The sequence below is a fragment of the Carettochelys insculpta genome, chromosome 2 (assembly GCF_033958435.1).
Source record: "Carettochelys insculpta isolate YL-2023 chromosome 2, ASM3395843v1, whole genome shotgun sequence".
Lineage (NCBI taxonomy): Eukaryota > Metazoa > Chordata > Testudines > Carettochelyidae > Carettochelys > Carettochelys insculpta.
Genome location: NC_134138.1, coordinates 86418693 through 86443234, shown reverse-complemented (window position 1 = coordinate 86443234; position 24542 = coordinate 86418693). Strand labels below are relative to the sequence as shown.

The window sequence follows — 24542 nt, the reverse complement described above, 5'->3', positions numbered from 1 at the left end:
TAAATTACTACTGCTGCATAGATTTCAATTCAACTGCACCACTTTACATCAGTGGAGGACCTAACCATTCACGTGAAATCTTTCTGCTGTACCAAAAACAAACAGAACCCTTCTGCACATGTCCTGCCATCAGAATCCATCCCATTTGTAAGTATTTTTACAATCAAGGTGACACTTCTTCAAATCAAACCACATTCCACGGGGGTAGTCTACAGTTTTTCAAAGAGATTGAAAAATAAGATTGCTTTTGAATTTAGACTCATCTCTTGTTTATTCTTGGAAATCTTTGAAGGGAATTAAGCAAGAATAGGGAAAGGGCAGCTCCCTTAGTGGCACAACTACCATCACATAATTGGTTAAAAAACCACAAACGAAGAGTAACTATTAACAGAAGGATGTCAGACTGGAAGGAGGTCTCAAATGGGATTCCATAGGGACTCTTTTGGGTCTGGTGTTATTTAATATTTTTATTAATGACTTGGATGTAGGAACAGAGAACACACTGATCAAATGTGCTACTCCAAACGCTTTGGAGAATGGAGCTAAAATTGAAAAAGATTTTGATAAACTGGACAACTGAGCTATAGTTATTACCAAATTAAACACATAAGGACAAATATAAGTTGTTACGTTTGGAGAAGAAAAAAATCAAAGGCACAAATACAGAATGAAGGATAACTTGCTTGGCAGCAGCCCTGCTGAGAAGGATCTGTGTCTTACGGATCACAACCTTAAAGAAAGGTTACTCACTGTAGTAACGGTGGTCCTTCGAGATGTGTCCCCGTGGGTGCTCCACATTAGGTGTCGGGCTCGCCCGGCGCCGCAGATCGGATCTTCCAAGCAGCTTCTGCCGGACTGCGCATGCGCCGGTGCGCGCCGCTCCCTTGCGCGCTCCTGGCCACATGCGCGATCCGGTCCCCGCCAGTTCCTTGACCAACCGCCTTGGATGCTCCTGCAAAACACTAAACAGAGATCCGAAGCAGGGAGGATGGGCGGGTAGTGGAGCACCCACGGGGACACATCTCGAAGAACCACTGTTACTACGGTGAGTAACCTTTCTTTCTTCTTCGAGTGTCCCCGTGGGTGCTCCACATTAGGTGACTACCCAGCAGTAACCCAAGATAGGAGGTGGGTAATCGGATTATGTGCAGCTTGTCCCCGAGAGGACCGCTGTCGAGAGACGGGTATCCTCTTGGAATACCCTGTGAAGGGCGTAATGTTTGGCGAAGGTGTCGTAGGATGACCAGGTCGCCGCTCTGCAAATGTCTTTTAGCACAACGCTCTTGAAAAAGGCTGTTGATGCCACCACCGCCCTAGTGGAATGAGCCCTGGGCGTGGCCAGTAAAGGAGTCTTTTTGAGTTCGTAGCACATTTTTATGCAGGATACGATGTGCTTCGAGATTCTCTGCGAAGAGAGACCTTCTCCTTTCGATTTGGGAAAGAGAGAGACAGGAGTCTATCCGTTTTCCGGAAGGACTTGGTCCTGTCTATATAGAAGGCTCGTGCCATCCTCATATCCAGGAGGTGTAGGAGCGCCTCTTTGTTAGAGTTATGAGGCTTTGGATAAAACGAGGGTAAAACGATAGGTTCGTTAATATGAAACTCAGAAGAAACTTTAGGAACAAAGGCTGGATGCAGCCGTATGGTTACCGCCTCCTTGGAAAAAACACTGCAGGGTGGCGTTGCCATAACTGCCGCAAGCTCGCTCACCCTGCGAGCTGACGTGATTGCGAGAAGAAAGGTCGTCTTTATCGTAAGGAGGCGGAGGGAAACCGGGGCCAAAGGCTTGAACAGTGGTCCCGTTAGCGCATTAAGCACCAGGTCCAAGTTCCACGAAGGTGGAAGCGGTTTCCGAGGAGGGTATAGGTTTACCAACCCCTTGAGGAACCTGGTAACCATGGGATGGGCGAACACCGTGTGCCCTTCCTCTTCGTGTCTGAACGCCGAATGGCGGCAAGGTGGACCTTTAACGAGGATAGTGAGAGTCCTCCTCTCTTGAGGTCCAGTAAATACTCTAATATTACAGGTATAGGCACCGAAAGGGGGGCTAGCTGTTTGGTAGAACACCATGCCATGAAGCGAGTCCATTTGTGCTTGTAGGTCTTCCTGGTGGAAGTCCTCCTGCTACTTTCTAGGACTTGTTGCACTTCCTCCGTACATGTGCTCTCTAGGGAGCTGAGCCATGGATTAACCACGCTTGTAGTCGCAGGCCTTGGGGGTGCGGATGCACTATGGACCCCTGGGCTTGTGTGAGCAGATCCGGCGCCACCGGAAGGGGCATTGGTGGACGGTCTGACATGCGCAGGAGTAGGGGGAACCATTGCTGTCGATCCCACGTTGGGACTATGAGGATCATTCGGGCTCCTTCCCTCCTGGCTTTCTGCAAGACTTTGTGGATCAGCAGTGTGGGAGGAAAAGCGTAAAGCAGGGGGCCCCTCCAGGAGATCGCGAATGCATCCCCCAGGGACCCCCATCCCAGTCCTGCCCTGGAGCAGTATCGTGGGCACTTCTTGTTGTGTTGAGTGGCAAACAGGTCTATCTGGGGAAAGCCCCATGCGTGAAAAATCGGTCGTAGCAGATCGGGACGGATCTGCCACTCGTGCGTGAGTGTGAAACGCCTGCTCAGCTGGTCTGCCTTCACATTGTGAGCGCCTGGTAAGTACGAGGCTTTCAAGGTTATATTGCTGGCGATGCACCAGTTCCACAACCGGACTGCTTCCGCACATAAGGCACGGGACCGAGCTCCTCCTTGCCGATTTATATAAAACATGGTAGAGGTATTGTCTGTACTGATCCTGACTACTTTGCCTTGTATACGGTCTCGAAAGTGTCTGCAGGCGTTGAACACTGCTCTGAGCTCCAGTATATTTATGTGCAGTGACTGCTCCGTGGAGGACCACAGCCCTTGCGTCACCTCTTCGCCCATGTGTGCTCCCCACCCTATGAGGGAGGCATCTCTAGTAAGAAAAACCGATATTTGTGGTTGGTGGAAGGGTACCCCTGTTAGCAAGTTCTTGGGGTTTACCCACCATTGCAGGGATTTGCGCACCTCTGTTGTGGGCGACACCACCCTGTGAACGGTGTGTGCTGCTGGTTTGTATACGCTCGCCAGCCAGTGCTGCATGCTGCGCATGTGTAACCTGGCGCTCTGTACTACGAACGTCGCTGCTGCCATGTGGCCCAGCAGCTGTAAGCACGTCAGAACTGGCACCGTAGGGCTGAAGGTGATGACTTGCACGAGGGAGCCGATGGCCTGAAAGCGTGTCTCTGGTAGATACACTCTCGCTGTAATAGAATTTATGCGTGCCCCTATGAACTCTATGTCCTGTGTGGGGTCTATCTTTGGTTTTGCCAGATTGATAACCAGGTCGAGCAAAGAGAACGTGCCTGCTATGACGCGTATCATGTGTAGTAACTCCTCCTTCGAGGCCCCTTTGAGTAGGCAGTCATCCAGATACGGGAATATAAATACCCCGTCTGTGCAGGTAGGCTGACACCACTGCCAAGGTCTTGGTGAAGACTCTGGGGGCCGAGGAGAGGCCAAATGGTAGGACCTTGTATTGAAAATGTTCTTTGCCTACCATGAACTGGAGGAATCGTCGGTGAGCCGGATGGATAGTTATGTGAAAATACGCGTCTTGTAAGTCGAGGGCTGTGAACCAATCTCCATCATCTAGTGCCGTAAGGATGGAGGCGATTGTGATCATCCGAAAGCGTTGCTTGCGCGGGTACCGGTTGAGGCCTCGAAGATCTAAGATGGGCCTCCAGCCTCCTGTCTTTTTCTCCGTGAGGAAGTACCTCGAGTAGAACCCTTTCCCTTGCAGTTGCTCCGGCACTCTTTCCACTGCCCCTATGAGTATGAGATGGTCTACCTCCTGCTTGAGCCTCGCTACGTGGGAGGCCTCCTGGAGGTGGGGCCTGGGTGGAGGTCGTGGCAGTGGGAGCGACTGGAAGGGGATGGCGTACCCCGTGGCTATGATCTCCAGCACCCATTTGTCTGTGGTGATCCTTTGCCACTGGTCGTAGAATGGACGGAGGCGATGGTGGAATAACTGCTTCGGATGATCTTGTGCGATGGTAGGGATGGCGCAGCCGTGGATCTGTGTGTCAAACTTGTGGCCTTTGGCCCTGCCCCGAGGACACACGGCTCTGTTGGGAACATCGCCTGGGAGTTCTCTACTGCTGGTGCTGTTGATGTCGCCCTTGCTCGTAACCCCTGTGGTACTGGGGACGCTGTTGCTGGTACTGGTACCGTCTTTGTTCAGGGTAGTACTTTTTCTTTCTGTATGGAGGGGTGTAAATCCCCAGGGTCCTAAGTGTGGCTCTTGAATCTTTACTGGAATGAAGGACTGAGTCAGTTGATTCAGCAAACAGCTTCTGCGAGTCGAAGGGAAGATCGACGATCTCTGCCTGCAGATCCCTCGGTATACCCGAAGTCTGGAGCCAGGACTCCCTTCGCATCACCACTGCCGTAGCTGTGGAGCGTGCTGCTGTGTCTGCAACATCCAGGGCGATCTGAACTCCCGTCCTCGAGGCCGCGTAGCCTTCTTGTACGATGGCCTTGAGCACCGGTTTCTTGTCCTCTGGAAGCGAGTCCATGAGGGAGGTTAACCTAGTGTAGTTGTCGAAATTGTGGTTCGCTAGATGCGCTGCGTAATTTGCCATTCGCAACAGTAGAGTGGAGGAGGAGTAGACCTTTCTGCTGAACAGCTCTAGCTTCTTGGCATCTTCGTCTGTTCCCCCTGTCTTGAATTGCGATGTCTTTGATCTTTGTTGCGACGACTCTACCACCAAGGAATTTGGTTGTGGGTGGCTGAACAGGAACTCCATGCCCTTCGCCGGCACGAAGTATTTCTTGTCCGCTCTCTTGTGGACAGGCGGAATAGTCGCAGGGGTCTGCCATATCATAGTGGCGGACTCCAAGATTGCTTCGCCAATCGGTATTGCTATTTTGGAGGAGGCCGGAGGTCTCAGATTTTTGAGGAGCTTATGGTGCTTCTCTTGCACCTCTGCTGTCTGGACGCCTTGCGTGAAGGCCACCCTTTTAAACAGCTCTTGAAACTGTTTGAGATTGTCCGGAGGATGGACGTCCCCCGGGGCCGTAGCCTCGTCCAGGGAGGAGAGCGAGGAACCACTAGGATATGCCTCTCTGGACCCTTCTGGTTCCTGTTGGTGATGGTACATCCGCTCGCTGGAAGCTTGCAAGGGAAAATCTCGGGGTTCCATAACCAGTTCCCCCTGAGATACTTGAGTCTCTGTCCCCGTTTGCGATTGCCCTCGGGGATACGGGACCGTCTGTGGGGATCTTTCCCTGGTAGACTGCCGGTGGTGTCTATGCCCTGCGTGATAGGGACGACCATGGCAGCATGGGCACTGTTCTTGGGAAGGTGACCTGGACCACTCCCTTGGTGCATACCCTCTGCATCTGGGGGAGCGAGATTGTCGAGAGACCTGGGACACTGGAGAGAGCGATTTGTGATAGTACTCCAGCGTCTCAAACCCCAAGAAGGGTGAAGGTGGTCCCAGCTAGGGCGAGGCTGGCTGTAAAAATGGAGACGGGGGCTCCGGGTAGGCTAGGGGGGACCCCTGCCTTCTAGTTGGAGTCTGCAGCATGAGCGGAGGGCTGAGAGAAAGCAACTCTGCAGCCCTGTCAGGAGAGGGGCTGCGGTGCCTTGTTTTCTGTGCAGCCTTCCCCCTCCCTTGAGGGGGTGGCTCCGCCCCCTGATGTGCAGGGGATCTCGGCCTCGTCCGCGCCGCGCTCGGCACGCTCATGGGCGGTGCCGTGCGGGCGGTGTCCTCCGGTGCCTGCAGGCTGCGTGCCTGCGCGCTCTGCACCGCCAGTTCCCCGAGGGTTGGTGCCGCTGCCTTCGGTGCCGCCGGTACCGGCGCTTGTTTAGCCGCCGCCCTGCCTGCGGTGCGGGGCAGCTGTTTGATCATCGGAGGTTGAGCCGCCTCCACGTGGCTCTCCGTGCCGCCGCCAATCAGCTGTTGCTGCGGCTGGGGGCTGTGCGCTCCTCCCGTCCCGCTCGCTGTTGCTGCTGGCAGGGATCGGGTTGGGGAGAGTTTCCTCCGTTTTTGCGCTGATGGGGTGAGGGAGGCAGCTTTCCTTTTATGGGCCCCGGAGGGTCCCTCCTGCTGCGGCCGCTCCGGCACGTCTGGCTGGAGGGCCTTGTCGAATAGCAGCATTTTAAGCCGCATCTCCCTGTCCTTCCTTGCTCTGGCTGTTAATTTTGCACAGAAGGAGCATTTCTGCATGACATGGGACTTCCCCAGGCACCTTATGCAGTGACTGTGCCCATCAGACGCTGGCATTGCCTCTCGGCAAGACTCACATTTCTTGAATCCTGAAGAGGACATTGTTGGTGATTCTTTTAGTTGTTAATGGGGTACTTAGCACCTTCTCTGTGCTGTTTTCCCCCTCTCGGATAGCCTGCCGCTGCAGGAGGGCTAATGGCCCTAGGCTCCTGGCCTCCGGTGCTCCGCTTGTTACTAGGACTGGACTGAATTCCGTCCCGCTTGTTGTTTCTCGTTTTTTTTTTTTTTTTTTTTGAAAATAACAACTGGCTAACTTAACAATAGACTAAGAACTTGAAAACTTTAAAGAAAACAGCTAAAACCATTGAATACGCTAACTTGGCCGTAGCCTAGTCGGATTCCGTCTGCAGCCAACGGCGGTTAAGAGGAACTGGCGGGGACCGGATCATGCACGTGGCCAGGAGCGCGCAAGGGAGAGGCGCGCACCGGCGCATGTGCGGTCTGGCTGAAACTGCTTGGAGGATCCGATCTGCGGCGCCGGGCGAGCCCGACACCTAATGTGGAGCACCCACGGGGACACTCGAAGAAGAACCTGCATTAGCAGTGGGATGATGTTGCAAAAAAAGTATATTCATTTGTAAGTTGTACTAGCAGAGGCACAGCTGACATGTCTGGGAGGTAATAATACTGTACCACTCAGAACTGGCTCGGCCTCAGCTGGAGTTCTGTGTCCAATTTTAGTCACCACTGTATAGAAAAGACTTAGTGAAATTGGAAAGGATCCAGAGGTGAGCAATGAAGATGATGAAAGGGATGGAAACAAGCTATATGAGCAAAGGCTGAAGGAAAGGCTGTGGGCCCCCCCCAGGGTTGGCAGGACCCTGAGGGCCAGTGGAGTGCTTGGGAGGGCCAGCAGGTGGTGGGACTCTGAGGGCCAGTGTTGTGCGTGGTAAGGTGGGCAGGTAGCAGTACTCCAGGGAGGAGAGTGGTGGAGCCCACAGCAGGGCCGGCAGGACCCTGGGAGGTGGCAGAGCATGTAGTAGGGCCAACGGGATCCTGTGGGGACAGTGGAGCCCACCATAGGGCCACTGAGACCTTAAGAGGGCTGCCTGAAGGCTAGGATGTGGGGTTGGTGGAGCCAGCAATGAGGCTGGCCCACAGGCAGGGGGAAGATGGGTGCAAATCTGGGGGTGCCCCAGCACATAAGAACATAAGAACAGCCATACTGGGTCAGACCAAAGGTCCATCTAGCCCAGTATCCTGTCTGCCAACAGTAGCCAATGCCAGGTGCCCCAAAGGAGGTGAACCGAAGACAATGATCAAGTGATTTGTCTCCTGCCATCCATCTCTCACCTTCGACAAAAGGCTAGTCACCATACCTTACACCTTGCTAATAGCCATCTATGGACCTAACCTCCAAATATTTATCAAGCTCTTTTTTAAACTCTGTTAGAGTCCTGGCCCTCACAGCGTCCTCTGGCAAGGAGTTCCACAGGTTGACTGTCTGCTGTGTGAAGAAAAACTTTCTTTTATTAGCACCTCTGCACCTCTACATTTTTACATCTATGCTTGAAAGGCAGTCATAAAAAGAGATGCAGAAAAGTTGTTCTTTCTTGCCTCAGAGGGAAGGACAAGAGGCAATGGGTTCAAACTGCACCATAACACATTTAGATTATTAAATGGCCGGGAAAAACTGCCTAACTAAGAATGGTAGGACAATGGCATAAACTGCCTTGGGAAGTAGTGGAGACTTCTTCCACTGGAGCTTTTCAAAAAGAGGCTAGATAGGTCTCTGCTTTGAATGGTTTAAACATAACAAATCCCACATCTTGGCGAGAGCAAAGACTTGCAGTCCCTTCTAACCCTAGGGTTCTTTGACTGTATTTAAAGTGGAAATACAGCTTTAGCTCAAAACCACATTATTTCAGTTTGAACTAAACATATGAAGGCAACGCACTGTATTGGAAAATTAAACGTTCCAAAGTTAACTGGAGACAAACAGGACAATTAAACAATTCCAGAAGGAGGAGACAAAGTTATATTACTACATTGTGTCATGCGTGCAATGACAGCCATAGCAGGCATACGTGTAACAACTAAGGAACCTAATGCATCCTGGTAATTATGGCAAATATCAGTTATATCACTACATTCCACTTTTGAGTAAGAGGAAATATCTTACACCGAACCTGCTTTGTAATATGGAACACACAGTAGCCTAGTGGGGGGGCAAACAGAGTTTACTTACTTCTTGTCAGTGGAATCCAGAGTTTAGTTTAGGCTAATTTTAACACTACTAAAAATATATCAAGAGTTAGGTCTTCAGTCAGCCATCTCATGCAGCCCTCAGTATAACATTAAATTATATTATTTTACAATAAATCTGCATTGTTCTTGCTCAATGTAGAGTTCTAGAAGTTTCTCATGAATCATTTTATGGTTTTCTAGTAAATCGGAAGGTTCCTCATGATAGCTACATAAATCCTTAGGCCATAGTCTAAGCTTATCATCCACAGGAAACAGACATTAATGAGTTATCAGGTAGCATTTTGAAATTAATGTCATACCAAAAAGGGCACTCCATGCTCTGGCATGCTGACAGGCTGCCACACGCTCATTTGCTCCAATGGACTGTTGCTGTTAGGCTTTTCCTTTCATATACCTTCATTAAATGTGGTCACCAAGGCTTCTGATTCATTTTCTATTCTGTAATAGCCTTTTAATTGACCCCTATAAAAAGCTTAGTTATGCCATACTGCACAGCTTCGCATAAAGTTAGTATCTGGTGCTGCCCTGAGTGGGCATGGACTTTAGGTAGAATGGAAGAAGTGGGTCTGTCCCACGAAATCTCATCTCCTAATCTCATCCCCCTATTTCGCTAGTCTTTAAAGTGCTACAGGACTGCTGTTTTGTTCTGTAAATAGAGGGTGACTTCTAGGACTGCAGCCAGAGTACACAGTTTTGAACTATTACTTTGTAACATTTTTTAGGAAGCGCAATGATTATTTTACTGTGCTCTGATTGAATAATAGTGTTAAGTTTATGAGCCAGCACTTATATATTAGAAACAGTTCACACCATATTGATGTGTATTAGTCACACTTTAATAATATATATTTCATACATAAGTGTTGGTTAGTTACGTTAACTGAGTATATTATGCTCTTCTCACGTTTCTGTTCACACTTTGCTAAGCTGAAATCAGCTTTGGCATTCACTAATAGAGAAGTTATCAGAGGTAACATATATTTGTTCTATGTCCTGCTAAGGATATCTTCATTAGCAACTGATTTAGAATGTAATTCCCAGAAGAGACATAAGAAGAGTACAGAACAGAACCACCAACTTTTACAAACTGGTGGGTAAGATTTTAGTGACATATAGAAAGTTTTGCAACTAGTTTACTTTATGGCTCAACCATTGGACTCAGAGTATGATGATACAAGCAATGTCATAGTTTATCAAAGCAATAGTCAAAACTTGCAGTTGTAATTCACAAAAAGTTCACATTATTATGTCCTGTTTAGCATTTGAACATGGTGCAGTAATGCAACCGCATAAAGGCTTTGTACTGACATTTAGAGAGTCGTGCTGCCAAATAGCAACTATCATTTATACAAATCAACATTTGGGAATTCTCAAACCTAGTAGACAAATCGTCAGCTGGTTCTGTCCACATCACAGAGCAAGATGGCAAACTGGCACATACAATTGCTCAAGATAAAGGCCATGGTCTCAGGCAGAAAGATGTTTTCCAAATGCATATGTCGATCCTGGGGGATAGAATAGGGGTGGGAGCGATCATATAATCTGCTTCCCATATGCCTGACTTCAGCCTCTCCTCTGAGTCTCTCACTTTTGAAGTTGCTAAAATTCTCTGGGAGCACATAAGAAATGTAGAGCGTCAAAGTGTGTAAAAATGGCAAAATACCTGATTAGTTATCTGCTGTTGTAATTTCTCTTCAGACACTGAAAGAAAAAAACAAATAATTAGCTGTTACATATTTTAAAATGATCTTGTATGAAACAACAATGAGGCAGTCAAGGAAAACAGACCACACAGTATGATAATGAACAGAATATACAGAGGCTGAAAAATGATCTTTTAAAAAAGAAATCCAGACAAACTGATAACCGTAATAGAATGGAGCAAATGTCTGTGACATTTAAACTAAAGATTAAGAGGACGAAGGGGGAATTTGATAGATAGCCAACCAAAAATACCAAGACTAATAATGTGAAATAAAGTATAAAGAGATCAGAATAATTATACCATCAAGGCATAATGAAGCAAACAAAGAATGAAGGAAATTGCAGAGAAGCTAAGTAATTAATTTTAACTGATCTTCACCACACACAGAAGAAGTTGGAGAAAATGTCTATCAGATCCTTACATTTGAAATCAATGAAGGAGATTATTTAAAGGTGGCGAAGAAACCATAGAACTTAAATTGCAATAATGCACGAACATCACAGTCATCATTATTTGGTGGGAAGTTTAAAAAAAAGTTGCCAATCTGTTTACAATAATATTCAATATAACCTTAAAAGCATAAGAAGAATGGGAGATGGCCACTTTTTCACCCCTCTTTGTACAAAAGACCTACAGGAAATTAGAGTTGAGTAAATATTTGATTTTTAGTTCAGTGGGTGAATATAAAAAATATCAGAAAGAAAATCTGGGTTAATTTAGAACTTTGACATTAAAGTTTGATTTTTCTCATCCAAATTTAAAAGAAAAATCTGAAAAAAACCCCACGCCCCATTGTTAGGATTGAACAAAATGTTGTGAAACATTTTCTTAACAAAACATTGATTTGAAATGGTTTTTTAAGGTTTTTGAAATGCAACTCTTTGCCACATTAGACTCTGATTCACAAATGAATCACTGGTCTGAAAAACATTTTTCAGTGGATTTCCTAGGCACCATTTTTCCCCCCACCTCACTCCAAGGCAACAGTCATGCTATAATGGGATGGTGCTTTATACTACCACACTATGGCCGTGTCTACACTGAAACAAAATTTCAAAATGGCCATGCAAATGGCCATTTCAAAGATGACTAATTAGGTGCTGAAATGCATATTCAGTGCCTCATTAGCATGCCACTGGCTGCAGCTCTTCAAAATTGCCGCGTTTCGCTGCTGCGCGGCTTGTCCAGACAGGGGTCCTTTTTGAAAGGACCCCTCCAACTTTGAAATTCCCTTATTCCAGATGGGGCTCCTTTTCGAACGAAATGAGGGGATTTCCAAGTTGGAGGGGTCCTTTCGAAAAGGAGCCCCATTTGGGTGAGCCAAGAAGCAGCGAAATGTGGCAATTTCAAAGAGCCGCGGCTGGCAGCATGCTAGTGAGGCGCTGAATATGCATTTCAGCTTTGTTTCAGTGTAGACGTAGCCACTGTCATACACAATATCCATAAGCTGGGACAGAAAGGTGAGCCCCACTTTGGTGCTAAAAGTCAAGATTCTTAGCCAGTTATTTCCTGGGTCCTTCTAGAACTATGATTTTTTTCAATATACTCTCTGACATGATGTTGAAGGCTGCTAAGCTACAATCTCTGCAGCTTCAAGATCAACAAGAAGTCTTGTGGCACCTTATAGACTAACAGATATTTTGGCGCATAAGCTTTCATGGGCAAAGACGCACTTCGTCAGATGCAACAGACGAAGTGCGTCTTTGCCCACAAAAGTTTATGCTCCAAAATATCTGTTAGTCTGTAAGATGCCACAGGACTTCTTGTTGTTCTTGAAGATACAGACTAACACGGCTGCCTCTCTGATACTAATCTCTGCAACTTGGCTCTAGTTCATGTTATCATGTTAAATCCATCAGACACTACAAAAGTGAGACCTTCAAACAAATTTCAAATGGTTAAATAGCAAATTAATCTTAATTAACCCGTGAGATTCACTACTCTAGCATACTATGCTGAAGAAAATGGTAATATTTAGACAAGTGTTAGCTCAGTGTTCTTCACTGTAAGGTCCACGAGTCAGTGGTGGCCCCCACGGACACAAAGTGTCACTGCCTGTCGGTCATGATCTCTGGTAAAGTATCAGGGCTGCTGCTAAGGCAAGCTCTCTGTCTGACCTGGCCCCATGTTGCCTCTGAAAGTGACCAGCATGCCCCCACTGCCTCGGAGGTGTGGGGAGACCAGAGGTTTCTGTGCACTGCTCCACCCTGCAAGTGGTATCCCTCACGGCTCCCATTGGCCCAGAAGGGGAAGTGGGGTGAATGGGAGCAGCTGAGTCAGTGTCTGTAGAGAGAGGCAATGTGCAGAGCCACTGCCCCCTCAGGGACTGGAGGGGAATGTTGGCTCTTTCTGGGAGTGGAGCCACCCAAAATAAGTGCCACACTCTTCTGCACCCCTTCCCCCCCACAAAGCCAACACCCCATGCCCACACCCTGAGTCCCCTCCCAGAGCCAGTCCTTCATACCACCTCCTGCACCCCAAACACCAGTCCTGAGTCTGTACCTCATACCCCTTCCTACACCAGCACCTTATATCCTCTCCCCTAGCCTGGAAGTCTCCCCCTGCACCCAATCTCCCTCCTAGGTCTTGCATCCCTCAGTTCCTCCTGCCCCAGGCTCAGTTTAGAGCCCCATACTACACTGTGAATCTCTCGGACCCACTCTAGAGCCTGTAGTAGTAGGCATCCTTCAGTCTGCATACACTATGGATAGTGCCCTTTAAAGTTTCAATTGAGGACTTCATTTACAGTGTCTATTGTGACTATAAAGACCCACATGAGAGTGACAGTCCTTGCTGCATCTCCTGCAGATGTAGTGGGTGTCTGGCAAGTCCTTATTGCGCTTTCTGTGCGCTTGCTTCTCCTCTGCTAGCTGTCTGATCTTCAACTCGCCCTTCTGAAGGCCCTTGCGTAACCCCTGCCTCCATCTGCAGCGGTCGTCTGCTAGATCTTCCCAGTTGTCCAGCTCGATGTCTACCTCTCTGAGGTCTCTCTTGCAGACATTTTCGTAACGCAACTGGGGGCGTCCGGGAGGTCTTTTGCCAGAGGCTAGCTCACCATACAGGATGTCTTTTGGAATCCTTCCATCGTTCATCCTGTGGACGTGGCCAAGCCAGTGGAGTCGACGCTGCCTGAGGAGGGTGTGCATGGTTGGGATTCCAGCTTGCTTGAGGACGGCGGTGTTGGTCACTCTGTCCTTCCATGATATTGCAAGGATGTGCCTGAGGCAGTGCAAGTGGAAGACGTTCAGCCTCTTTTCCTGGTGGGCATACAGGGTCCAAGTCTCGCTGCCATAAAGGAGGGTGCTGAGGATGCAGGCTCTGTAGACTTGCATTTTGGTGTGAGTGTACAGCTTGTTGTTATTCCACACTCTCTTGCTGAGTCTGGACAGAGTTGTGGCCGCTTTTCTGATCCTCCTATTTAGCCTAGTGTCCAGCAACAGGGTGTCAGTGATGGTGGACCCGAGGTAAACGAACTCGTGGACGACCTCTAACGTATAGTTGTCAATGCTGATTGATGGGGATTCAGCAACATCGTGACCGAGTACGTTCGTCTTCTTTAGGCTGATGGTAAGCCCAAAGTCTTTGCACGCTTTGGAGAACTGATCCAGCAGTTTTTGAAGCTGGTCTTCTGTGTGAGACACTACAGCAGCATCGTCTGCGAACAGCATGTCTCTGATGAGGACTTCTCGCACCTTAGACTTAGCCTTCAGCCTTGCAAGGTTAAACAGTTTCCCATCAGATCTTGTGTGCAGCAAGATGCCCTCTGTTGAAGATCCAAAGGCATGCTTCAGGAGGAGCGCGAAGAAGATCCCAAACAATGTCGGAGCAAGCACGCATCCTTGTTTGACGCTGCTCCTGATTCTGAAAGCATCCGATAATGCGCCATCATATTGGATGGTTCCTCTCATGTCTCGAGCCTGTACCACCTCCTTAACCCTAAACCCCTTCTCCAGCACAGTGAAATGAACAGGGTGAGACTTTGCGGAAAGGGCTGGGTCTCTGGCATGTGGCTCTCCTTCAAAAAATATACTGGTTTAGCCACACACATGAATAAGACTGACACCTACCATTACATCTTCTAAGTTAACATGCTGTGTGACTGGGAATATGCGATGTCTGTAGTTACTTCCCAGCCACTGCCATGAAGAAATTCCTCATAATAATTTTACACAAATTGTTTGGTTGCATTAGAGTTTTATTTATTTTGGCCTTCCTCTGAATCTCCCCTGTAGTGTATTATTGGAGACAACAGATCAATCTGGATAGATGTTATTTGCTTCCACCGTGGGAGTTTCTGTGCTCCTATCAAAGCTCACATCTCTTTGTACAATCACACTTAGTTTAATTGTTCAGGTAAAAGAGACAGTTGATGTATCTTGTAAAGTGCTACCATACAGGGAGACTCAGAAGTGTGTCTATATTAATTATCTGATCTCTGCTAGGAAGTGTTCCACATTTTTTGTAGATGATCAAGAATTTCACGTTCACCTACAACTTGTTCTGTGTATATCAGCCATGGCTTTCAAGACCAATAATGATGGGACTCCCTTTGCAGCTTCCTCTTTAATTGGCTCAAGGGACTGCTGTTGAGTGACACAGGCACTCCCTCCTCCAGGAATAGGTCTGTAAATACTGTCCCTTTTCGTTAGACTCTCTTTATACTGACATGTACAGTGTATAAAATATAGATTTTTTTAAGGCTCAGTAACAGTATTATGAATTTTCAAATGTACCACAAGATTTTATTAATAAGAAAAATTATCTCTATTGATTTCTTAGAATTAGCCCCATCCTCAGGAGAGGAAAAAAAAAGGAAAAGAACATTCTACTTTAGGCTGTACCAGAGAATGAATTTTCTGATAATCATTTCCTGCATGCATGCTGGTGTAGAATTTTTATTTGGAAGATGTAAATGGTTGTACTTTCCTCTGAGAGGGAAAAAAGGAAACCTCATTTAGGGGAAACTTATGGCAAATGATTCCCATTTTTATTAAGGTCATCTTTGTGAGAAACGGAACTAAATCTTGGAGCTAATTTGGTTCACCTAATGAGGTTTTTGATAATAGAGGATTAAGGAGCATGTATTTTAACACTCCTTAATGATATATAAATTGCTAAGAAAGTACAATGTGTAAAATCTCTGGCTGGATCGACACAATTTTGCTCAAAGGTTTGTGGACTTTGAATACTGATGCTTTCCTGTTTTCTAGTATATTTGTTTTTAGGCTATTTTGATTCACTTTAAAGGAATTTTAATAGCTTTCTGTTGACAGCATGGACAGCTGGTCTTGTGAATTAACAAAAATTCACTTGCTGTTTGAGGAAGGAAGTGACATCAATGAATTGCTGAAGTCAGCCTAGAGGGAAAAGTGAGTTTTGTGCAAGTAACCTCTTATTGTATTTACAGCTTCAAGATGCAAACTGCATTTCAATCAAACCCTCTAGTATCTACCTCAAGCAAGCCCGAAGATGAAGTGAAAGTCTAGAAATACCTCTTTGGCAATGTTATAGATACATTTAAGGAAAATGAAATGGAGAAACTGTGGTACCATCCTTAATTCTTTCTCGAGTGTTTTAAACACCATGCTGTTATACTACAATGGCAGTAACTTAAGCACCTCTGGCTAGTGCTACACTCACCCTAGTGTCAGCAGCTTGATGCAAATAAGCAGTCTCAAAAATGCAAAATGGCCACTCGTTTGCATATGCATCAGCTTATTTGCATATTTGCCACAGAAAACCAGTGATGAAGATGTGGTTCTGCCAACCCACTCTGCTGCCAGCCCCTTAACCCTGGAAAAAAATCAAGGATAAGGGGCTGCCAACAAAGGGTATTTTTGCTAACAGAACCACATCTTCAAGGCTTGTTTTCTGTTGTGCATATGCACATGAGCCACTTGAATATGCCAATGAAAAGCCGTTTTGCAATTTCGAGGCTGCTCATTTGCATCACACTGCCAGCACTAGAGGTGAGTGTAGCACTAGCTCTTATGAACAATCAGTGACTAGGGCTCTGTCTACACTACACGATAAATTTGAATTTAAGGCAGTTAGCTTGATTGTACCAAGTGACTGTCTTCACGGTAAATACCATTAGCTTGATTTAGGGAGTATTAATATTGATATAATATCAATATCATAATACTGTCGGAACCAGGTGAGCGTAGCATCAAGTTCAAATTTAACAGTTTGAATGAAGGCTAGTGTGGAAATGCCACGTGTTTGAATTGAATCCTTTCTGGGGGAAGGATAGCTCAGTAGCTTGAGCATTAGCCTACTAAACCAGGGTTGTGAGCTCAAGCCTTGAGGGGGCCATTTAGAGATGTGAGGCAAAGGGTGGGGGCAGACAAGAGGATAAAGATTAGTGCTTGGTACAGCCAAAAGAGGGTAGGGGACTGGACTTGATGACCTCCCAAGGTCTCCTCTGGCTCTATGAGATGTGCCTCTCCATTTATTCTATTCTAGCCTCCAGAGGCTAACTGGTGCTGTTGCACCTAGCTCCCCCCTGCCCACCACTTGCAGGAGTCAGGAAACTGACCAGCACAGCCCCCAGCTCCCCTGAGCCAGGCACAACAGCAGTGGTCAGTTTCCAGGCTCCCCAAAGCTGCAGGGACCTGGGAACCAGACAGCAGGGTGAGCGCTGCCAGCAGTGGGGATGCAGCAAGGCCCAGGAGGAGGATGCAGAATGTGGGGCTGAAGGAACGGTGGGATAGGTTCCCACAATGCTCTCCTGCAACAGTCAATATTTGGCCACTCTGGTGTGGCAGTGCTAACCCAACTTTGTGGGAACTGAGGATACGCAAAATTGAATTTATAAAATCAAATTAATCTAGCAGTGTAGACATAGCCAAAGATGATGTGGGCTAAACATTGACTGTCCACTTTTGGAGAAAAGGGAACAGGCTCAAATTCAAGGTTACAAGAAAATTGCCCATTTTACTATTTATTCATTAGTTGATATTTGACTTCATTAGGAAATTATCACATGGACCTCAGAAGAGGCCAAATATAAATATTAGCAGAGATGTTGATAATTAGGATTGAAGAGCACTGGACCAACCACATCAAGAAGCTTGCAAAGTGCTTCCACGTATTATATCTGCTTAGCTCCTTTCAGTTTAAACCACGCTATAAATCATTTAAGAACACTGAGTTGGTAAAAAAGATTTTTAACGATCCATGCTTGCAATGCTATTTTTATGACTAAACCCCTGTCACAAAGAAAACAATAGGAGTTCTCTTTACCGAGGCCAGAATTTGGTTCTTGGGATCCAGGCTCCTAAAACACGTACACACACGCATCCATCCACCCTTAATCTCCACACAGCATAGTCTTTTTGGGGACACTAACAGAGGGAATGAATTTTTTTAATTTTTTCGCTGGCTTGAAAATTCTGGTATTTTGGAGATATCTCATGGCAGATTCTGGTAACCATTTTGCCTAGCTTAGCAATTTAAAAGTTCCTTGATTTTAAAACTCAAACCACAGGAGGGCAACAGATCATCCATGACCATGGTCAAAATTTCTAATACCTCAATCTTTAATTCCAGTCTTGCAGGTAATTCAGAAATATGGGCAGAGCCAAACACCCACTGCGATAGTCCGGTGGTTGTGATGGTGACATGAATTCTTGAGTTGATTGAGATGTCTCAGCAGTGATAGATGTACATTACAGTCACCGAGGCAGTGCTAAGTAGACAATGAGTTTTGGTTTTAGGGCTTGATTTGAGACACTGGTTCTCTACTCATGCTGTTGACACAGCGGGGGTTGTCTGAGGTACTCCAGCTAAACCTCTTCAATTTAAAGGAGGAGGCAGGTATTAAAGTGTTCTCTGTAAGGGGACCTCAGCTCTGGAACATGCTTCCCCCTGCTCTAAAATAGCCCAGATCAACTGATCTTCAGGGCACACTGAAAGGCATATCTAGGTACTTGGGCTTTTGAAAAAGATCAGATTTACAGTAGGTAGGAAGGAGTTGAGTTCTACAAGTAGTTTTTGTCTTTGAAATTATTGACACATGGATGCTCCCCTCAACATATATGTCTACGTATAAATCTCTTATAAAAACTTTTTCTGTTGCAGTGATGTTTTTCGCCTTTGTCTTAAATCCATTTCAAACATTACAAGCTGCATATTTGCAAGACTGCCTTAAAAAGGCACTTTAATGTATCTCTGAGCCTCTGTTTAATTGAACTAAATATGATTGCTATGGCTCACAATGCATTAAATACATCTTTACAGTATTGCATAATCCTTCTCAGCTGTCACAAAGCCAACTCACAAGTTACCCTGGCAATGTTAAACATAAAAAGAAACTCAGGTTGATACTGATTGAATCAAATGAAGGAAAGTTGGCCATCTCTGAGTGTCTGAATTCTCACAGCATTCCAAAGTCTGCCTGGCTAATTTTTGGTGATTATTTTTGATATGAAAACAGGCCTTTAATTGTCAGTCTCTAATAAGGATGCAGAGCTGTTCCCTGGGAGGTTCAAAGGATCCTGGGAACCTACACGTTTACGCAAGCTCAAGTAGCCAAATATCTTTGTGCTGATCCACATGAACATTTAGTTTTCATCTAATGAAGTGATTACAAATAAAACAAAATGGGACAAAATATGTTGTGCTTCTGAGTTTCATAAAGATGCCCTAGTGTTAAAAGGATGTTTTTAGAGCCTTGTTCATTAACTCTTCTGTGCCTAGGACAGGAACAACGGAAAATTCCATTCTAGTAAAAACAGAATCTGCATCTGGGCCAAATTCCAAATAGACTCATGTTCTGTGTAGACCCACTACAGCCAAGGAAAATGCACAGGGTGAAAGGCAGAACAGAATTTGACCCTTTACTATGTCTGCAGTGGTATCAAATCTTTAGAAGAGATGTATAATTGTTTATGACCAAGTATTTCTTCAACTTTCCTTTTGTAGTATGGTATTTTTTAAAATTGGAAAGCTACATTTATATATACTCCTTTGTTTCATCCTCATAACCCTTTAATCATAGAACCATAGAACAATAGAGCTGGAAGAGACCTAAAAAAGCCATCGAGTCCAGCCCCCTGCTTTAAGCAGGACCAAACCCATCAGATCAGCCCCGCCAGGGCCTTGTCGAGGCAAGACTTAAACACCTCCAGGGATGGAGACTCCACTACTTCCCTGGGTAGACCGTTCCAATGCTTTACCACCCTCCCAGTGAAAAAGTTTTTCCTAATATTCAACCTGGACCTTCCCAACCTCAACTTGAGACCATTGTTCCATGTTCTGCCATCCATGACCACTGTGAACAGCCCCTCTCCAGCCTCTTTGCCACCTCCCTTCAGTAAGTTGAAGGCTGTTATCAAGTCCCCTCTCAGTCTTTTCAACACATTCAGACATACAGCAGTGTTAACACCCCTGTAATATTAAGAGGACATTTTCTAATAGAATTATGCTTTTCCATGTTACTTTATTATGTTATACTTTTCCAATTTCTCTTCACTTCTCTTCTGATGGACAAATCAAGGTACTTTATCTGCATTCCCAGTAACCCTTTTGAAGTGTAGACCTCATTGTAATGCAATGATTGTGTTATAGGGCTGAAACCACATATTCAAACTAACAAGGGATCCTGCCATTCCCATTTGAGGTCATACTGACAATTTCTCCTCCTACTTCTGGTGGCACAGAGTCTGTGAGGCAACTATGAGCACTGCTTACATGGAAATAACATGGCCTGGAAAAATGTCCTCTTACCTATGCTCCAGAGCAGGGGTGGGTAATAATTTTTGCTGGAGGGCCACTCCACAAATTTTGGAATTGAGTCAGGGGTGCACATTTCTTATTAATGAAATCATCTACCATCTATTGCAGAGGCAGGCAAGATATGGCCAGCAGAATCCTACCTCCAGGCTGCATCTCTGCCTTGCGTACAGCTTATATCGTGCTGCTGGGGTAGCAGCCTGGGCTGGCAGTTGTGGGCTTTTGAAATAGCTGCAGGATCCCCAAGCAGTACGATAACAGCTGGGAGCCCAGTGGTGAGCCCTTTAAATCAGTGCTATTTAAAGGGTTTCCAATCCTGACCACTACCCCACTGCCCGGGGTTCCTGCGGCTATTTAAAAAGCCCACAGCTCCCAGCCCCAACCACCATCCCAGCAGACAGAGAGAAGTAGTATGCGGGCCAGATGCAGCCTGTGGATCCAAGTGTTAGGCAGGCAGTATCTGGTCCATGGGCTGTATCTTGCCTGCCCCCGCTGTAGAGTTTAGTTTTAGTACTGATCTCTTCATCACTAATTAAACAGATAAACTAAAGCTGCAGTACTTACTAATCCCACACAGAAACAAACCCTTGAACATGCACAGTTATTTCATCAAAGCATTGAGCTGCTATCTCAGGCCACTTAGAGTTCATCCACTGCCCATGGTACTGAGCCTCCTAGCCTGGGTTGAAAGACTTGGCCTGACGGGGGTCCTGCTAGCGCTCTAAAAACAAGGAAAGGGTGGATAGTGCTTTGAAGATGGAGCATGGGCTGGAGCTTGGGCTCTGAAGCCCCCCTGCCCCCATGCCTTTAAGTCTGAGCTGGAATGTCTACACAACTATTTCTAGAGCAGTAGCGTGAGTCCCACGTGTTAAAGCTGCTTGAGCTGTGCTGGGAGACTCACTGCTGGGGATGTGTAGATGTGTCCAAAGAGTTGGCACCACATCACCATTGCTGCTTTGGTTTTGACTCCTGTCTGGCCTTTGTCCATGTTGAACACATATGGCTGCGCAAACCAAGCAGAAGAATATGGCCAAGTTGGAAATTGTGGCTGCAGTGACAACATAAACACTGGGGAGGCGGGAGCCACACATGGACCATGAGCAATTTGGCATCTCCTGGGGCAGGTGATTGCTGCTCTTATACTTGTAGGAAAAGGAACTGAAACCTAGCTCTAAAACATGCCACCCCAAATAATTTCAATTAGATTATCTTAGAAATGGTTTAAAAAAACTCCATGACCTCTGAGGCAAGGAGGGGGGCAACAGTGAACTATAGTACTGGGCTCCCCAAGAAATTGTCACAACATGGCACCATAACTTGCGAATAAGGAAAGGCCAGGGAGGCTTACAGAACAGCAGCAAACACACCTGCTGACAAGGACTCTTGTTTGAGTTTCTGACACAGTAGCATGCTTGATGTGTGTGCAATAAATCCAGCTATGGATGGGGGGGAGTCTAGATTCTTGGTAGCTATCACAAAGTACAGGCCCAAAGCTGAGTCTCCTTGGGAAGCCTAGGCCATAGCTAATACACTCAAAATAAAATGTGTTCAATTGTCAGTGAAACATGAGGTCAAAAATGCACAAAAGAGAGGAGACCAAATGCTCTTTCAACGTACTATGACTATACAAGTGTTCTCTACTGAATATATACTGATGTATGCCTTGATTAGGGGGCAGCTCCTGCTGAATAGTACTTTTGCCACAAGTACTTGCCCATGATGAGGGGAGACATGATAGCGGTTTTCAGGTATCAAAAAGGGAGTCATAAGGAGGAAGGAGAAAACTTGTTCTTCTTGGCCTCTGAGGATAGAACAAGAGGCAACGGGCTTAAATTGCAGCAAGGGAGGTTTAGGTTGGACATTAGGAAAAAGCTCCTAACTGTCAGGGCGGTCAAACAGTGGAATAAATTGCCAAGGGAGGTTGTGGAATCTCCATCCCTGGAGATATTTAAGAACAGGTTAGATAGATGTCTATCAGGGATGGGTTAGATAGTGCTTGGTCCTGCCATTGGGGCAGGGGGCTGGACTCGATGGCCTCTCGAGGTCCCTTCCGGTCCTAGTGTTCTATGATTCTGTGATTCTATGATAGTGTGCCATCAAATTTTGAGAAAAAACATTAAAATTAGTTGAATAAATCAGGGGAGGCCAACCCATGGCTTTTGAGCTGCATGCAGCTCTTCCCGCAGAGCTACACACTAGGAGTGCTGTCTGCTGCTCTGTGCATATACCCCACTGCTTGGTGGGAGAAGCGTGTAGTGGCGGCGGCAGCTCTGGTGAGCCACCAGCATTGATTTAGAGTGGAGGAAGGGCTGGGAGTGGCTGGCTCTGGGGAAGGGGTGGGGGACTGGGTTAGAGCGGGGAGTTGGGGGTGCCTGGTTCTGGAGGAGGGGGGGGAGACTGAGTTAGATTGGAGGGGTGGGGGTGCCTGGCTCTTGGGGGAGGGGGAGGAGATTGGGTTATATATATTGGGTATGCTGTGAAATTCTGATGAGTGCTGAAGTGTGCCACAAGATGATAAAGGCTGCTGAGCACTGCCGTAGCTGGAATGTTCTGACTTTTTTATATGTAATATGGCAGGGCCAGGGCAGAGGACCTCCTTTGGGGGAGCCCAAACAAGCAGAAGGGCCTGTGGAGCACCAGCAGGGCAGTCACAGGCAGCTGGATGGGAGATGGCTCAGCCTAACTGGGACCAGCTGACTCCATGACTGGTGTAATGAGAGGCCTTTGAAAGCCTTTCACAGTGGGAAGGATGGGGAGAGAGTGTGAGAGACCAGAGCAGTGGGAGAGAGCAGGTCTGAGAGGAGCAGAGGGGAGGATCAGGAACACCAGAAACCCCAAAGGGAGAGTGAGGAGCTTCAGCAGATCAAGAGGGGGGGACTCGCTACCGCTGCAGCTTGGAGAAGGTACCGGGGGAATGGTCTGGGGAAGTGGCCCAGGGATAAGAGCTGCTGCACCTAGGGCTAAAGGAGTCAGTTCTTCCCACTAGCAGCCGCATAGGGTCCCTGGTCTGGAACCCAGCATGAGTGGGTGGGGACTGGGTTCCCTCCAGACCACCTCTCACCCCAGCTAGGGGAACTGGGCCCTTAAGTGGGACCAGTGGACTGAATAGAGGCCAGAAGCCCAGGAACAAGACTGACTTTGTCACTGTAACCATTTGTTTTCATATTTTTACTTGCTATCACATGAATATCTGCTCTTGGGTAAATAACACTTTTTTCCCCTTTTATCACGTACAGATCTAAGTGTTGTGTTTTTAGCAGAGCAGAAAAGCTGAGGTGTCCTGTACCTTAGGAAATGGAAGGTCTGGGAATTCAGTAAGTGTTCAGTGGAACAGGACCTGGGCACTCTAGGGGGATGCTCAGAGCACTCAGGGGTTGGAGTGTGGTTTGTAATTATCCGTATAAAGAAAGTGGGGCCTACTGAGACCTGGAAGCCAGTGCATGTGTTGCCAGTGGCTGTTGCAGTTAGGGCACTAACTCATAGCAGACACACACCAGGCGTGCTCACACTAAGGGCAATAGCCCCTCACTGCCCTAAATAGTCCCAAAACATTATATGTTGAAATGCATAGCACTAACTCATACACTAAACATTACCCAGTGTGCATAAGGATGCAGAAATCTGGCCCTTAGAGACTGTTCATAGAATAAGACACTACATACTACAAGGACTAAGAGTGATAGCATCTGGCCATTAATCCTAGGACATAAGATGGAAAAAAATAAAGGAAAGGTAGCAGGTTAGAGTCCTTTGAAGTAGGACTATAAACTTGTAACAAAAGGAATTTTCTCTAACAGGTCTGACTAGTAGTGAAAAATGGCTAGAGGAAGAAAGAGCTAAACAAAGGCAGAATGTAACTTTCCTTAATGCAGGTTTTGAATTAAGATTGGTCAAATACAATACAAAAGCCCAGAATAATCAGGTGCTGCAGGGAGTACAAATTTATCCACATCTTATAAAACTGGAGCATGACCTTTCACTACCAAGACCAGTGCTTGCATTCAGCTGCAGTTATTGGTAGTCATTTGTAAAAGGTCATTCATGGACAAGAATATAATATGAGTTTGAAAATGCAGGGCATCAGGTTTTTGCTTTTTGCCTCATGTGAGTCAAAATAACTTTATGATTCTCTCCTGCCCCCATCACGACAATCAGCTTTCGTTCTGATATTGATTTGAGTAATATAGGAACAGCATATCCATTACAATTTGGTATTTTCCAGCATCCAAGTGTTAATGGAACATAAATAATAAGTATGTTCACCAGAAATCTGTACATGACAGATGCACTGCATTACCAGGTAAGAGGTTTCCTGTTTGCTCACTTTAGATTGAATCAATTTACTTAATAAAATATTTTAAAATCCATAACCACCCTCCTCTCCATCCCTAGAAAATCATTAAAGCTCAGTTTTCTTCATAGCTGTTACACTATTTATTCCTATTTGTGTTTATATAAAAAATATAAGAAGTTCACTCTCCCCACACCTCCCCATCACTTTTGACTTTGAGATTTCTACATGCTGGGTGATACATTAAGGAGCACTTTAAGAGAAGAGCCTACAAGAATTCATTGAAAG

General features: G+C 46.3%; 1 protein-coding gene across 3 annotated transcripts in view; it reads right to left on the bottom strand.

Annotated features, from left to right (window-relative positions):
- Positions 1-24542, bottom strand: part of CHST9 (carbohydrate sulfotransferase 9) — a 132054-nt gene that overhangs the window by 20473 nt on the left and 87039 nt on the right. For all 3 annotated transcript variants that reach the window (XM_074987253.1, XM_074987254.1, XM_074987255.1), the window contains one exon: positions 10187-10224. In XM_074987253.1, the coding sequence (XP_074843354.1) occupies positions 10187-10224 (38 nt within the window). The remainder of the gene's footprint in view (positions 1-10186; positions 10225-24542) is intronic.